Raw genomic sequence first — 14,938 nt, forward strand, 5'->3', positions numbered from 1 at the left:
AAACTGAGTTTTATAAAATATCTAAACAGCAAAAGTAGAACCGGAGAAAACAGTGGTCCTTTACTTGATGGGGATGGTCTCCTCACAAACAGGGGCATGTTTAATGCTTTTTTTGCCTTTGTTTTCAACACTGACAATGGGCTCTGGGACCCCAGTTGCCCTGAGCTGGAGGACCGTGAGAGCAGGAATGATAAACTCCCAGCAAATGCTGAATTAGCATGCAATTTGCTCCTACAGGTGGAGACTATAGGGCCTGATGGGATTCATCTCAGAGTACTAAGAAAACTGTCTGATGTCATCATGAAATCCTGTCCTGGTTTCAATTAGGATAGAGTTAATTTTCCTCCTTGTAGCTGGTAGAATGCTATGTTTTGGCTTAGGATGAGAAGAGTGCTGATAACACGCTGATGTTTTAATTGTTGCAGAGCAGTGCTTACACCAAGCCAAGGACTTTTCAGCTTCTTGCTCTGTCCTGCCAGCGGGCAGGCTGGGGGACCTATAAATGTCCCCAGTGCAGTATAGCCTTGCAAAGAATTCAGTCTACTTAGCCCACCTCAGGACTCACTGGGGACAACCCCCTTATCCGTGCTCTGACTGTGGGGAAGCCTTCTCTGAAAGCTCGGCGTTCAACCAACATTGGAAAAAGCACTTGGTAGGGAAACCCTATCAGTGCCCTGACTGCAGGATGGGCTTCACTGTTCCCTCAGCCCTCCTCCTACACCAGAAAAGCCATGTGGAGCCTAACTTTTACTGTTCTTCCCAAACAACCCTCTGAAGATTACATCTGTGAATTGAGGAGGACCAGGCATGCAGCTGGTGGTCATGGCACAGCTTCTCGTAGCGCTTAGGGGACGTGGTGATCAGTCAGTTCCTGGCCCTGGGATGGCTTTGGGGATGGTGGGAGCCCAGTGGGATGCAGGATAATTGGCTGAGAGGATGGTAGGACAGCAGTGGGTGGAGGGTTTTGAGGTTTGGGGTTGGTGAGAGCCCAGTGGAATGGAGGATGATGGGGTTTTGGAGATGAAGAGACCCCACTGGGGTGAAGGTGGATGGGGTTTGTGGTGGTGGATCCCCACTGGAGTGGAGGACAATGGGGTTTTGTGATGGTGGGACCCTGCTGGGATTAAAGAGGATGGGGTGTGAGGATGGTGGGATCTCAATGGGATGAAGGATGATGGGATTTGGGGATGGTGAGACCCCACGTGCATGAAGATGGATGGTTGGGTGTGGAGACCACTCAGCTTGGCATTGAGAACCAGCTGGAGGAGAGCATCTGTGTCTCCTCATTGTGTAGCTGGGTTCAAAACCTATTCTTAGCTTCCCACCTTCATATAGTTAAACCTTCGAAGAGGCCAAGGGAGTCCTGCAGCCACGGAGGCTCCATCTCACTGAGGTTCGGTCTGTTTGGATCACCTGCTTCTATCGGATGCAGTGTCTTCCGAATGCATTTCCTTCCCCTGTTTCTGCACTGTGTGTGCTCCTGATTTTAATGCTGCGATGTTTAAAACACACCGCAATGAATTTGGCTCAAGAATGTCAGCTTGTTTTCCTGATTGCTTTTAAACAAGGTGCAAAAAGTGGCACTGGTTTTCTGGGAGTGCAGGATTGTTACTGATTGCTGAGGGTTGGTGAAGCTGGGGTGGCCCCATGGCTCCTGCAAGCCCATCTCTGGCTGAACCCTGCCCTGAGCAGTGGAAAATAAAACAGCCACGGGAACAACTTGGGTGGTAGAAGAGAAACATGGGACATGGAGATGGCTTGAAAGGACCTGATGGACAGCTTTAAGGTTGACGCCACCTGCTGCCTCTGCTAGGAGGACTTCAAAAAGCTGGTGATGCCCCCCCTGCAGGCAGAACCTCAACCGAGCCTGTGTGATGGGAGGATGGAAGCTCTTGGGGATCCGCTTGTCCCAGCTGGGTCATTTCCCTGTCTAGCTCAGGGCAGGGCAATGACCCAGATGGGAAAAGGGGGTGCCAGGGAACAGATGGAGAACCAAGGGGCAGTTGGCGCTTTGGTTCCTCCTGGCTCTGACTCCCAGGACCAACACCAAGGAGAGGTCTGCTGCAAGACGCCTTCAAGGCAGCAAAGCCTCAGGACACAAAGCAACCAAGAAATGCCACTGCCAGACTCCATCTTCCTGTACAAAACTTTATTTGCCACAGTCCTGCTGCTGCTGGGCCTTGATGTGCTCCAGAGGAGGGAACAAAGAGCCCCCACAGGCTGCTCATGCTCAGCACCAGGCACAAATCAAAGATCAACCCAACCTAGGAGGCAAAGGTGGCCTGCAATGGCTGGCAGCACACAGTGACCACATCCCTTGCCCTGGGGTCTGCAAGCAGTGCAAGCAGAGGGGAGAGGAGTGTGGAGAGCTGCTGCAGCCCCTGTGCTGCCCGCTGGGGCTCAGAGGCAGGGTGAGAGCCGTGGGTGCCAGCAGGGCTTTTGCCCCAGCACAGGAGCCGCGTGCAGGGCAGAGCCCAGGGTCTGCAAGGGGCCTGGCTCCTGCTTGCAGCATCCCAGCCCTCCTCCAGCAGCAGGGAGGAACACAAGAGAGCCCCTGGCCCCACTGCCCCTCATTCCTGTGCTGCTCCTGCAGGACCAAGGAGAGGTGATGCAGGAGTGGCTGGAGAAGGGCAGGAGCCCCCCAGGGCTGGGGACAGGGTCTTGGGCGTGCTGTCCCTCAGGCACAGCTGAATTCCCTCTGTCCATAGCCAGAACCAGGGGCGGATGCTCTCCCCATTGAAGGAGGCTGCTGTGAAAGTGAAGATCTGGACCGCATTGTCAGCATTGATAAAAGACACCTGCTGCTGGGTACAGTCCAGACAGACCCAGATCCTTGTGGGGACAGGGGACAGGGACAAGGGAGTGCGAGGCCATGTGAGAGACTTGAGATGATCATTATAGTACTGCACTGCCCAAATGCCTTCTCTGGGGCTCATGTTGATCCACTTCTTTCTCTCCAGAGATGCCCTGGCCACCCCCATAGCCCACCCTGAATCCTTTAGCCGCTCTCCCTCCACCTCCACCAACCAGCAGTGCCTCCCCTCTCTGAACATCTCACGGCCCAGCACGCAGCAACTATCGTCAAATCTCTCTGGTGTGTCAGGAACCTGCTGCTGTTCAGTTTCTCGTCTCACACTGCAGTTGTCCTTAGACACAACAAGCATGGGATGAGCCGTGCGCGGATCCAGGGTCACCTTCACTGCAGGGACAGAAGGAGCCAGGCCATCAGGGGCAGAGCTCAGCCCTGGGCAGGCTTTCCCCAGCTCGGGGCCAGGAGCTGCCCCACGGGACAGGAGATGGGGCACCTCTTGGCTCCTCAACATGCCCCAGCAAGGGCAGGAGGAGTACCTCATGGAGAAACCCAGTGCAGACGTACCTCTATTATGAGGCAATAGAGACCTTCTCCATGCTGGAAGGAGAGGGGAGAGCTGGTAACAGCCCATGGCTGGTGCCCAGTGTGTGTGGGCAGGGTGAGGAGCCAGCCCTGGGCTGCTCTGTCCCAGCTGCCCACCCTCCCCTGAACATCGCCTTGGAGATGTCAGAGCCCAAGCTCTGTGACACTCACTGAGCTCTGCAGCTTGTTCCGCTGGAAAAGGAAGAGAAAAGCAAGGCATGATGAGAGGGGAGTTGCTCAGCCCATGGCTGTTGCCATGGAAAGGTGCCAACTCTTTGGGTTCATTAAGATAGTCTTACCCATCCTTGCATCTTTTCTCACTGGAAAAGGAAAGCAAAAGCAATGCATGATCAGAGAGGAGTGCTTCAAATTCCATGACTAATTCCATGGCTAGACCCCAAAGTTCTTTGCCCTGGTGAATGGGCACAGACAGTCTTGCTCTCGGACTGGGAGGGACCAGACTAACAGGGAGCAAGACCCAGCTTTGAGCAAGGCTTGAGCACGTGGAGCATTAAGGACAGACACTTGTGCAGCTCTCTGCACCGTGCCACGAAAAGGCAAGTGGAATTGAATAGGGATGGGTGGAGTACGTCCCTGTCCAGAAGCATCAGTGCAGAGCGGGGCAGCCCTGCAGCTCGCTCCCAGTCCCCACCTTGATCCCTGTTCTTTTCAGCCATCCCGGCTGTGTCCCATGCCCAGGGCACCCCCAGCCCCTGCACTCCCCGCTCCCCTGTGAGGGTCCAGCTCTGGCTGCTCTGTCCCAGCTGCCCACCCTTCCCTGCACATCGCCTTCGTGTTGCCTTGGGGCTCAAGGATGAGGACACTCACCCAGCTCTGCAGCTTGTTCCTCTGAAAAGGAATATAAGAGCAATGCATTGATGAGAGGAGTCAGGTTCTTATCATGTGGCTGCTACAAAGGAATGCCCCCAAGTTCCTTCAGTCCTGGGGGGAGGGTGCAGGGAAAGAGAGACTCACCCAGTCTTGCAGCTTTTTCTTCTGGAAAAGCATAAGGAATACATGATCAGAGGGAAAAACTTCTCATCCCATGTCTATACCACAAATTCTTTCAGTTCATGGATGGACACTCACCTATCTCTGCAGCTTGTTGCACTGGAAAAGAAAGAGAAAAGCAATGTACGGTCAGAGGGGAGTATGCCCATGGGAAGACACCAAATGAATTCTCCTTGGGGAAGGAGACTTCCCCAGCTTTGCATCCTTTTTGGCTGATATAGAAAAGCAAAAGGAATGAATGGTCAGAGTGGAGAGACTTTCACCCCATTCCTGCTTCCATGGCTAGATGGCTAGACCCCAAATTTTTTTTTGCTGTCATGCATGTGCACAGACCACCTTGCTCCCAGACTTGTAGTGACCAGACTAACAAGGACTGAGGCCCAGCATTTTGCAAGACTTGTAGCAGCAAGGACAGACAGTTGTGCAGCTCTCTGCACTGTGCCACCAAAACACGAGGGGAAGTGAATGGGGATGGATGGAGGATGTCCCTGTCCCAGAAGCGTCAGTGCAGAGCGGGGCAGTCCCGCAGCTCGCTCCCCGTCCCCACCTTGATCCCCGTTCCTTTCAGCCATCCCGGCCCTGTCCCTTGTCCCGTGCCCAGGGCAGCCCCAGCCCCAGCACTCCCCACTCCCACCCCAGGCTCCAGCTGCTCCTCCAGCACCCCCGAGCCACCAGCACACAAGCCCCCAGAGCCCACCCAGACCAGGCCCTCCCGCACGGACACCAGTTCCCAGGGGCTGGGGGTAGGGACTGCAAGGACTCACCCAGCTCTCGGCTCTGTGCCGCTGAAAAGCAAAGGCGGAGGAAGAGGTGGTGAGCAGAGCAGCTTGGTTGCTGGGTGGGAACATGTGCAGGGGGGCTGCGCCTTGCCACCAGCCCCACGCTGCAGCCATGCTCCCTGGCCTCCCACCCAAGACGATCCTAAGGCCTTTGGCATCCCCAGGAGAACATTCCCTTCCTCCTCCTACGCACCTCCCTGGGCCAGGGCTCAGCCCCGCTCCAGACCCAGGGGGGTCCCAGCAGAACACCTCCCTGCGCTCCATCCCTGTGCTGCCAGCTTACCTTGCTTTCGAAAGAGATAAACACCGAGGCCAATGGACACAGCCAAAAGCACCAGGACCAGAGCCAGAGCCACCATCCAGGGCTGGGCGTTGTGGAAGAAGGGAGCTGAGAAAAGGCACCAGGAAAAGGGCTGCGTTTACGTGGCTGGGATTAGAAAAGGAAGACCCAGACTTCTCCTGGGTCAGGACAAGTGCAGGGGCCAGGAACACCTCACCCTGGCTGTGCCATTTGTACCTGCGATGTGCAGGGATGATTCCCGCTCCTGCTGGAGACGGCTGCTCCTGACCACACAGGACAAGGGCCCCTCCACGCTCCCGGTCACGATGACAGCGCCTTCAATTTCAAAGAGCCCCTCCTGGTCCTGGGAATGTGTCTGGGAGACCGAGGGCAGGTGCTGCCCGCGAGCATCCGTCCACAGCAGCTGCGGCAGCGGGTACCAGCCGGCCGATCGACACAGCACCCGGACTCCTCTGTCCTCGTAGCCCCCCAGGGAGAGGTGGGGGTCAGCGCCTGTGGCTGGGGGAAGAGCGTGTGGCTGGGGCTTGACCTGGGGAGGGATTCATTTCAAGGCAAAGACCCCATCTACTCCCATGCCAGACACAGCCCAGGACAGCCATGGTCACAGGGGCTCAGGGACCAGGCACTCCACGGAGCCACTCTCACCCCTAACCCACACCTATTGTTGGCACAGCTGAAGGTCCTGATCAGCAACCTGTGCCCACTGCCCACACAACAGCATGGGGATGGAGTTCAACGAGGGTCCCTGAGACTGAATTAAATCATTGCATTCATGCAGCTCTTTCTCAATAAAAAGCCTGCAAGGGCACAGGTGTACTTCTTGCTGGACAAGTGCTCACTGACAGAGGAGAAGCCTCATCACACTCTACTGTTCGAAAGGCCACGTAGATGGCCATGATGATGGGACCGGGTCCTGGGTTGGACACACAAACCCGGGGACACCTGCACCATCCCTTGAATGCCTCAACCCAGCCACTAACCTGACACCTCCAGATCCACAATAGTTTCGGCATAAGCATCAGCATCTTCCACAGTGCAGAAGTACTGGCCATCATCAGAGGGTCTCAGTCCTGTAATTCTCAAGTCCAGGCTTCCAGCAGGGAGACCATCTCTGAGCAACTCTGTCCTCCCGGCATATGCCCCCATCTGCTCCCCGTACAGGTCCTCTCCATTGTGGTAGTGGTGCACTGTCTCAGAGATGCTGTCCCGGATCCACCTGACCTCCAAGGTGCGAGCATCGCGTTGAGGGGACAAGTGGCAGGGCAGGACGACATCCTGCCCCAGAATGGCAGTGACAGGGTGGCTTGGTCCCTGCACTCTGAGCTGGGCTGGGCAACAGAGAAGGGCACAGAGAGGAGGTGAGATTTTGCCATCGTAAATTTAGGGGCAATGAGCGTCAAAGGGCGAGCGGTGCGTGAGTTGGTGCGTGCTGCGTCCCTTGTGTATCGTGGGAAAACACCAGGGAAAGAGGAGAGACACAGGGAGGACGTATAGGAAAAGGAGGTATGCTGGGAGTGGGAGCCTTCTCTGCTGCATTCGGGTGGGTGAAGGAGACACAGAAAGGGCAAGCAAGGCAGCAGCCATATTGCGTCAAAGAACCAAAGTGAAAGTGAAACCCAACACGGGCAAGCTGTGGGTCAGGTCCCCCTTTCCCAAAGCTGCTCCCCTGTCCCACAGCAGCAAGTCTGCATGCACAGGGGGGAGAGCCCCCAGCAGCCCCGCAGGATCCTACCTGAGCCCAGCTGGAGGAGGAGCAGAGTGATGAGGGAAGTCAGGAGGCCCCTGGCATGGCCGGTGAAGCTGGGGTGGCTGCAGTCCCAGGGGAGCCCCATCGGAGATAGAGGTCCCCCAGGGGGCAGGTGGCCCCCCAGGGGTTTTTCTCCAAGCCAAGATAGATCTCCCTTGTGGCACCCAGCAGAGCTGCAGAAAGTACAAGGCTCCGCCCAACTTTCCCAACCTTTGCCCAGTTCCTGGCTGCAATAACCCTCCTGGAGCAGCTCTGCCCCTGGGGCAATGTCTGGGGACCTCTGCAGGGCTGGCACCACCATCCCATTGCAGCTGGCTGCCCAGTCCGCTGCCTTTGGCAAGCACGAGGTGCTTGATGCCAGCAGGGGCATCTCCAGACCTCCAGGGAAAGCCACTGGCTAAGGTCGTTCACCTCCACGCGTGCAAGGAGGTATCAAACTGTGAGCAATGGGAAAATGTGGAGAGATGGCAGTGAAGAGCTGAGCAGGATTGGAGGCTGCAGGGAACAGGGCACAGCTGGGTGCCGAGCCCAGAGCTGCCACCCTTTGCCCAGGGTGCTGAAGGCAAAGTGTCAGTGCCTCTCCCATCTCCAGTAAAGTAGCCGTGGCATAAGGTTGGCTCAGATGGGCAGGGACCTTCTTCAAGAGCTTAGGAGGATAAGGAAAGTTCCTGTTTGCTAGAAGGGAAGTCAGGCACTATGAAAGGACTACAGAGGTACTCTTTGACTTTGTAGGGAGAAAATTAATATGGCCAATGCTCAATTTGAGTTGAAGCTGGACAGTACTGTGAGGGGAAATAAAATGCTTTTTTTTTTTTTTTTTTATTTAAACTCTCTTAAAAGTGAAAGTAGGATGAGAGAAAGCATTGGTCTGTTACTTGATGGGGATGGTCCAACAGGGTCATCGACTTCACAGAGATGTTTAATGCTTTGTTTGCCTTCAACATCACTGGGCTGTGGGACCCCAGGTGCCCTGAGCTGGAGGACAGTGACTGCAGGAACGATAAAGTCCCAACAACCCCGAATTTGTGTGGGATTTGCTGCTCCAGATGAATGCATACAAGACTATAGGCCCTGATGGGATTCATCCCAGAGTACTAAGAGAACTGGCTGAAGGCATACATCTTCCCCTCAAGGCCCTTCACCATGTCTGTGGCCCTTCTCTGGACACTCTCCAAGAGTTTCAGATCCTTCTTGTACTGTGGTGGCCAGAACTGCAGAGTCCTCGAGGTGAGGCTGCACAGCGCAGAGCATAGCAGTTCAATCACTTCCCTTGACAGACTAGTAATGCCGTGCTCGATGCACCCCAGGATACAGTTGGCCCTCCTGGCTGCTAGGGCACACTGCTGGCTCATGCTCAGCTTGCTGTCTACCAAAACCCCCAGATTCCTCTCTGCAGGGTTGCTCTCCAGTGTCTCATCACTCAGTCTGTACGTAGAGCCAGGGTTGCTGTGTCCCACGTGCAGGACCCGGTACTAGCCTTTGTTAAACTTCATGCAGTTGGTGATTGCCCAGCTCTCCAGTCTGTCCAGATCTCCCTGCAAGGGCTTTCAACCCTCAGCCGAGTGCACAACTCCTCCCATGGGATGCCGTCCTTCCCAAATTGATCTTACATGGGCTTCCCACAGGCAGCAGCTCTCCAACAACTGCTCCTGTAAGGCTCTGTAGTATGGGGTACATCTGTCCCGCTCTGCTCAGCATACTACGGACGGGGAGAGCCGGGGCCGTGGTCAAGGGTGACAAGGACTCTGCTCACTCCTCTTCTCCCCCCCGCAGGTTACACTCCCCTCCCTGGAGACAACTACCCCGCAGGTAACGGTGTCCCCATCCCCGTCCCCATCTGTGAGGCATAAATCATCCCATCTCTCCCCCTGTGTGTCCCCCCTTTCCCAGGCAGCATCTGAGGACCCCCAGACGGACACCTCCTGGCACCGTTGGCTCCCGTTTGGCCCCATCTCAGACCCATTGTCATGGTGTTGACAATAAAGATGCTCCACAAGCCCTGCTGGTGTCTGTGCAGTGTTCTGGGGACAGGGCAGAGGCTCATGCACTCCTACAGTGTCTCACCAAGAGGAGCGGGTGTGTGGGGTCATGCCATGGGACGCCAAAGTGCCCTGGGGTGCCTCAGGCACGGCACTGCTGGCTTGCCAAGGGAAGGGGTCGTCCCGCTCTGCTCGGCCTGCTGCGACCTCGCCTCGAGCACTGCGTGCAGCTGTGGGCACCGCAGCAGACGAAGGGCGTGAAACTGTGCGAGAGCCTCCAAGGGAGGGCTACGAGGACGGCGAAGGCTCTGCAGGGCAAGGCGTGTGAGGAGACGGTCTGCTGCAAGACGCCTTCCCAGGCAGCAAGGCCTCAGGACACAAAGCACCCAGCAAATGCTACTGCCAGACTCCATCTTCCTGTACAAAACTTTATTTGACACAGTCCTGCTGCTGCTGGGCCTTGATGTGCTCCAGAGGAGGGAACAAAGAGCCCCCACAGGCTGCTCATGCTCAGCACCAGGCACAGAGCAAGGATCAACCCCGAACTAGGAGGCAAAGGTGGCCTGCAATGGCCAGCAGCACACGGTGACCACATCCCTTGCCCTGGGGTCTGCAAGCAGAGGGGAGAGGAGCGTGGAGAGCTGCTGCAGCCCCTGTGCTGCCCGCTGGGGCTCAGAGGCAGGGTGAGAGCCGTGGGTGCCAGCAGGGCTTGTGCCCCAGCACAGGAGCCGCATGCAGGGCAGAGCCCAGGGGCTGCAAGGGGCCTGGCCCCTGCTTGCAGCATCCCAGCCCTCCTCCAGCAGCAGGGAGGAACACAGGGCAGCCCCTGGCCCCACTGCCCCTCATTCCTGTGCTGCTCCTGCAGGATCAAGGAGAGGTGTTTGAGGAGTGTCTGGAGAAGGGCAGGAGCCCCCCAGGGCTGGGGACGGTGTCTTGGGGGTGCTGTCCTTCAGGCACAGCTGAATTCCCTGTGTCCTTTTCCACAACCAGGGGCGGATGCTCTCGCCATTGAAGGAGGCTGCTGTGAAAGTGAAGATCTCGACCCCATTGTCAGCATTGATAAAAGACACCTGCTGCTGGGTACAGTCCAGACAGACCCAGATCCTTGTGGGGACAGGGGACAGGGACAAGGGGGTGCGAGGAGATGTGAGAGACTTGAGCTGCCCCTCATAGTACTGCACAGCCCAGATCCCTTCTTCAGGGCTCATGTTGATCCACTTCTTTCTCTCCACAGAAGCCCTGGCCACCCCCACAGCCCACCGTGAATGCTTTAGATGCTCTCCCTCCACCTCCACCAACCAGCAGTGCCTCCCCTCTCTGAACTCCTCACAGCCCAGCATGCAGCACAGACTGTCAAATCTCTCTGGTGTGTCAGGCACCTGCTGCCATTCACTTTCCCATCTCACACTGCTCTTGTCCTGAGACACAACAAGACAGGGATGAGCCGTGTCTGGATCCAGGGTCACCTTCACTGCAGGGACAGAAGGAGCCAGGCCATCAGGGGCAGAGCTCAGCCCTGGGCAGGCTTTCCCCAGCTCGAGTCCAGGAGCTGCCCCACGGGGAGGAGATGGGGCACCTCTTGGCTCCTGACCATGCCCCAGCAAGGGCAGGAGGAGCAGTGCAGAGGGCAACCCAATGCACACCTACCTGTATTATGAGACATCAGAAACTTTCTCCATGCTGTAAGGAGAGGAGAGAGCTGGTCACAGCCCATGGCTGTTGCCCAGTGGGTGTGGGCAGGGTGAGGGGCCAGCCCTGGGCTGCTCTGTCCCAGCTGCCCACCCTCCCCTGCACATTGCCTTGGAGATTTCATACAGCCCAAGCACGGGGACACTCACCCAGCTCTGCAGCTTGTTTCTCTGAAAAGGAAAGGAAAGTAATGTACGATGGGTATGAAAGTAATGCATGAGGGGAGAGTTGCTTAGCCAGTGGTTGACGCTGAACACATCTCATGATAGGGAAAAATACTGCCTTGATCAGAGGTGGGACTAGATAAATAGTCATTGTGGTCCAGCTTTGTACAATGCTCTTGTATGCAGAACTGTAAGGACAGACACTTACGCAACTTTTATCTTTGTGCCACTGAAGCCATTACGAAAGTGAATAAAGGATTGTTGGAGAATGTCTGTCTCCTGAAAGGGTCAGTGCAGAGCAGGGCAGCCCCGCAGCTCGCTCCCAGTCCCCACCTTGATCCCCGTTCCTTTCAGCCACCCCAGCTGTGTCCCGTGCCCAGGGCAGCCCCAGCCCCAGCACTCCCCACTCCCCTGTCAGGGTGAGGGACCAGCCCTGGGCTGCTCTGTCCCAGCTGCCCACCCAACCCTGCACATTGCCTTGGTGTTGCCCTTGGGCTTCAGCACCGGGAGACTTACGCAGCTCTGCAGCTTGATTTTCTACAAATGAAAGGGAAAAGGAAAACATGAGAAGGCATAGTTTCTGATTCCATACCTGTCACTATGATGCCTTTTTTTTCGTTGTTTTTTTGTTTTTTTTTTTTTTTCTGTTTGGAGAGTGAGACTTACCCAGCTCTGCAGCTTGTTCATCTACAAACAAAATAGAAAAGCAATGCATCGATGAGAGCAGTCAGTTTCTCAACAATGACTGCTACAAACCAAAGACCCCCAATTCCTTCAGTTGGGGGAAGGAATAGAGACTCACCCAGTCTTGCATCTTTTTCCTCTGGAAAAAAAAAGCATAAGGAATGCATGATCAGAGGGAAAAAAAATCTCACCCACTGTCTACACTTCAAATTCTTCCAGTTCAGGGATGGACAATCACCTATCTCTGCAGCTTGTTTCCCTGGAAAAGAAAAAGAAAAACAAAAGCAATGTAAGGTCAGAGGGGAGTATGCTTGTGTGAAGACACAAAATGCCTTCTCTTTGGGGAAGGAGACGTACCCAGCTCTGCATCCTTTTTCGCTGCTATAGAAAAGCAAAAGGAATGAATGGTCAGAGTGGAGAGACTTTCACCCCATTGCTGCTGCCATGGCTAGACCCCAAATTTTTTTGCTCTCATGCATGGGCACAGACCACCTTGCTCCCAGACTTGTAGTGACCAGGCTAAGAAAGACCAAGGCCCAGCTTTTTGCAAGACTTGTAGCAGTAAGGACAGACACTTGTGCAGCTCACTGTACTGTGCCGCCAAAAGACAAAGGGAAGTGAATGCACATGGGTGGAGGACGTCCCTGTCCCAGAAGTGTCAGAGCAGAGCGGGGCAGACCCGCAGCTCGCTCCCCATCCCCACCTTGATCCCCGTTCCTTTCAGCCATCCTGGCCGTGTCCCGTGCCCAGGGCAGCCCCAGCCCCAGCACTCCCCACTCCCACCCCAGGCTCCAGCTGCTCCTCCAGCACCCCCGAGCCACCAGCACACAAGCCCCCAGAGCCCACCCAGACCAGGCCCAGGCCCTCCCGCAGGGACACCACTTCCCCAGGGGCTGGGGGCAGGGACTGCAAGGACTCACCCAGCTCTTGGCTCTGTGCCGCTGAAAAGCAAAGGCGGAGGAAGAGGTGGTGAGCAGAGCAGCTTGGTTGCTGGGTGGGAACATGTGCAGGGGGGCTGCGCCTTGCCACCAGCCCCACGCTGCAGCCATGCTCCCTGGCCTCCCACCCAAGGCCCCTTGCCTTCTCCCCTGCCTTCGTTGCCCAAGGCAGAGGCCCAAGACCATCCTAAGGCCTTTGGCATCCCCAGGAGAACATTCCCTTCCTCCTCCTACTCACCTCCCTGGGCCAGGGCTCAGCCCCGCTCCAGACCCAAGGGGGTCCCTGCAGAACACCTCCCTCCGCTCCATCCCTGTGCTGCCAGCTTACCTTGCTTTCGAAAGAGATAAACACCGAGGCCAATGGACACAGCCAAAAGCACCAGGACCAGAGCCAGAGCCACCATCCAGGGCTGGGCATTGTGGAAGAAGGGAGCTGAGAAAAGGCACCAGGAAAAGGGCTGTATTTTCATGCCCGTGGGTGGAAGAGCAAGACCCAGACTTCTCCTGGGTCGGGACAAGTGCAGGGGCCAGGAACACCTCACCCTGGCTGTGCCATTTGTACCTGCGATGTGCAGGGAAAATTTCCTCTCCTGCTGGAGGCGGCTGCTCCTGACCATGCAGGACAAGGGCCCCTCCATGCTCCCGGTCATGATGACGGTGCCTTCGATTTCAAAGAACCCCTCCTGGTCCTGGGAATGTGTCTGGGAGACCGAGGGCAGGTGCTGCCCCCGAGCATCCCTCCACAGCAGCTGCGGCAGTGGGTACCAGCCGGCCGATCGACACAGCACCCGGACGCCTCCGGCCTCGTAGCCCCCCAGGGAGAGGTGGGGGTCAGCGCCTGTGGCTGGGGGAAGAGCGTGTGGCTGGGGCTTGAGTTGGGGAGGGATTCCTTTCAAGACAAAGACCCCATCTGCTCCCATGCCAGACACAGCCTAGCACACCAATGGCCCTAGGGGCTCAGGGACCAAGCACTCTGAGCACACACCCTCACCCCCAAAACATACTGGTAGGTGCCGGACCCAGAGAGCAGGGCTGCACAATGCCAGAGGCCCCAAATCACACAGAAAACCCAGGTGCTGAGCTTCCAGGAAACGTCTCAGGTCTCCCCCAGCACAGAAAGCAAAAGTAAAGCAGACGTCCGGCTGCTCAGAGGACTCTGCAACTCTCCCTGTGTGCTGTTTGGTCCCATTGCTGACACAGTCGAAGGTGCTGCTCAGCAGCCTGTGCCCAGTGCCCTCACAATATTATGATTATTGTCTTCAAGGACACCAGTGAAAACTGACAAAAACATTCAATGAGATCTCTCCTCAAATATTACCTCCACATCCATGGGCATGCTCCATGCTGTGAAACAGCTGAAACATTCAAAGGACACGTAAACTCTGCCCTAGCAGCATCACCCCAGCCACTAACCTGACACCTCCAGCTCCACAATGGCTTCGTCATAAGCATCAGCATCTCTCACAGTGCAGACGTACAGGCCATCATCAGAGGGTCTCAGCCCCGTGATTCGCAAGTTCAGGCTTCCAGCAGAGAGACCATCTCTGAGCAACTCTGTCCTCCTGGCATATGCCTCCATCTGCTCCCCGTACAGGTCCTCTCCATTACGGTAGAGGAGCACTGTCTCAGAGATATGGTCCCGGATCCACCTGACCTCCAAGCTGTGAGCATCGCGTTGAGGGGACAAGTGGCAGGGCAGCACGACATCCTGCCCCACAGTGGCAGTGAGAGGGTGTCCTGGTCCCTCCAGTGTGAGCTGGGCTGGGCAATGGAGAAGGGCACAGAGAGGTGGTGAGATTTTGCCATTGTAAATTTAGGGGCAGTGAGTGTCAAAGGGCGAGCTTTGCGGGAGCTGGTGTGTGCTTTGTCCCCTGTGTCCCCTGAGAAACCACCGGGGCAACAGGAGAGGGAGAGGGAGGGCGTGCAGAAGGAGGTGTGCTGGGAGTGGGAGCCCTCTCTGCAGCATTCGGGCAGGTGAAGGACACAGAAAGGGCAGGAAAGGCAGCAGCCATATTGCGTGAAAGAACCAAAGTGAAAGTGAAACCCAGCACGGGCGAGCTGTGGGCTCGGGTCCCCCCTTTCCCAAAGCTGCTCCCCTGCCCCACAGCAGCAAGTCTGCATGCACAGGGGGGAGAGCCCCCAGCAGCCCTGCAGGATCCTACCTGAGCCCAGCTGGAGGAGGAGCAGAGTGACGAGGGAAGTCAGGAGGACCCTGGCATGGCCGGTGAAGCTGGGGTGGCTGCAGCCCCAGG

General features: G+C 56.4%; 2 protein-coding genes across 2 annotated transcripts; both read right to left on the reverse strand.

Moving 5' to 3' along the window:
• Positions 1-2,315: 2,315 nt before the first annotated feature.
• LOC309891187 (butyrophilin subfamily 1 member A1-like) lies at positions 2,316-7,317 on the reverse strand (the record flags this gene model as incomplete). Its single annotated transcript, XM_082785566.1, has 8 exons — positions 2,316-3,199; positions 4,370-4,390; positions 4,484-4,504; positions 5,468-5,572; positions 5,702-5,983; positions 6,303-6,398; positions 6,466-6,813; positions 7,218-7,317. The coding sequence occupies 8 exons, from the start codon at positions 7,315-7,317 to the stop codon at positions 2,571-2,573; spliced, it is 1,602 nt and encodes a 533-aa protein (XP_082641692.1). The 3' UTR covers positions 2,316-2,570.
• A 2,736-nt stretch (positions 7,318-10,053) lies between these two features.
• On the reverse strand, positions 10,054-14,447 carry LOC309891186 (butyrophilin subfamily 1 member A1-like; the record flags this gene model as incomplete). Its single annotated transcript, XM_082785565.1, has 8 exons — positions 10,054-10,682; positions 11,867-11,887; positions 11,987-12,007; positions 12,106-12,129; positions 12,669-12,689; positions 13,015-13,119; positions 13,249-13,530; positions 14,100-14,447. Coding segments are annotated over 8 exons (1,451 nt in total), but the record flags the coding sequence as incomplete, so codon positions are not given.
• Between the last annotated feature and the right edge of the window lie 491 nt (positions 14,448-14,938).

The sequence above is a fragment of the Aythya marila genome, assembly GCF_965140915.1.
Source record: "Aythya marila genome assembly, contig: HAP1_HAP1_SCAFFOLD_1119, whole genome shotgun sequence".
Classification (NCBI taxonomy): Eukaryota; Metazoa; Chordata; class Aves; order Anseriformes; family Anatidae; genus Aythya; species Aythya marila.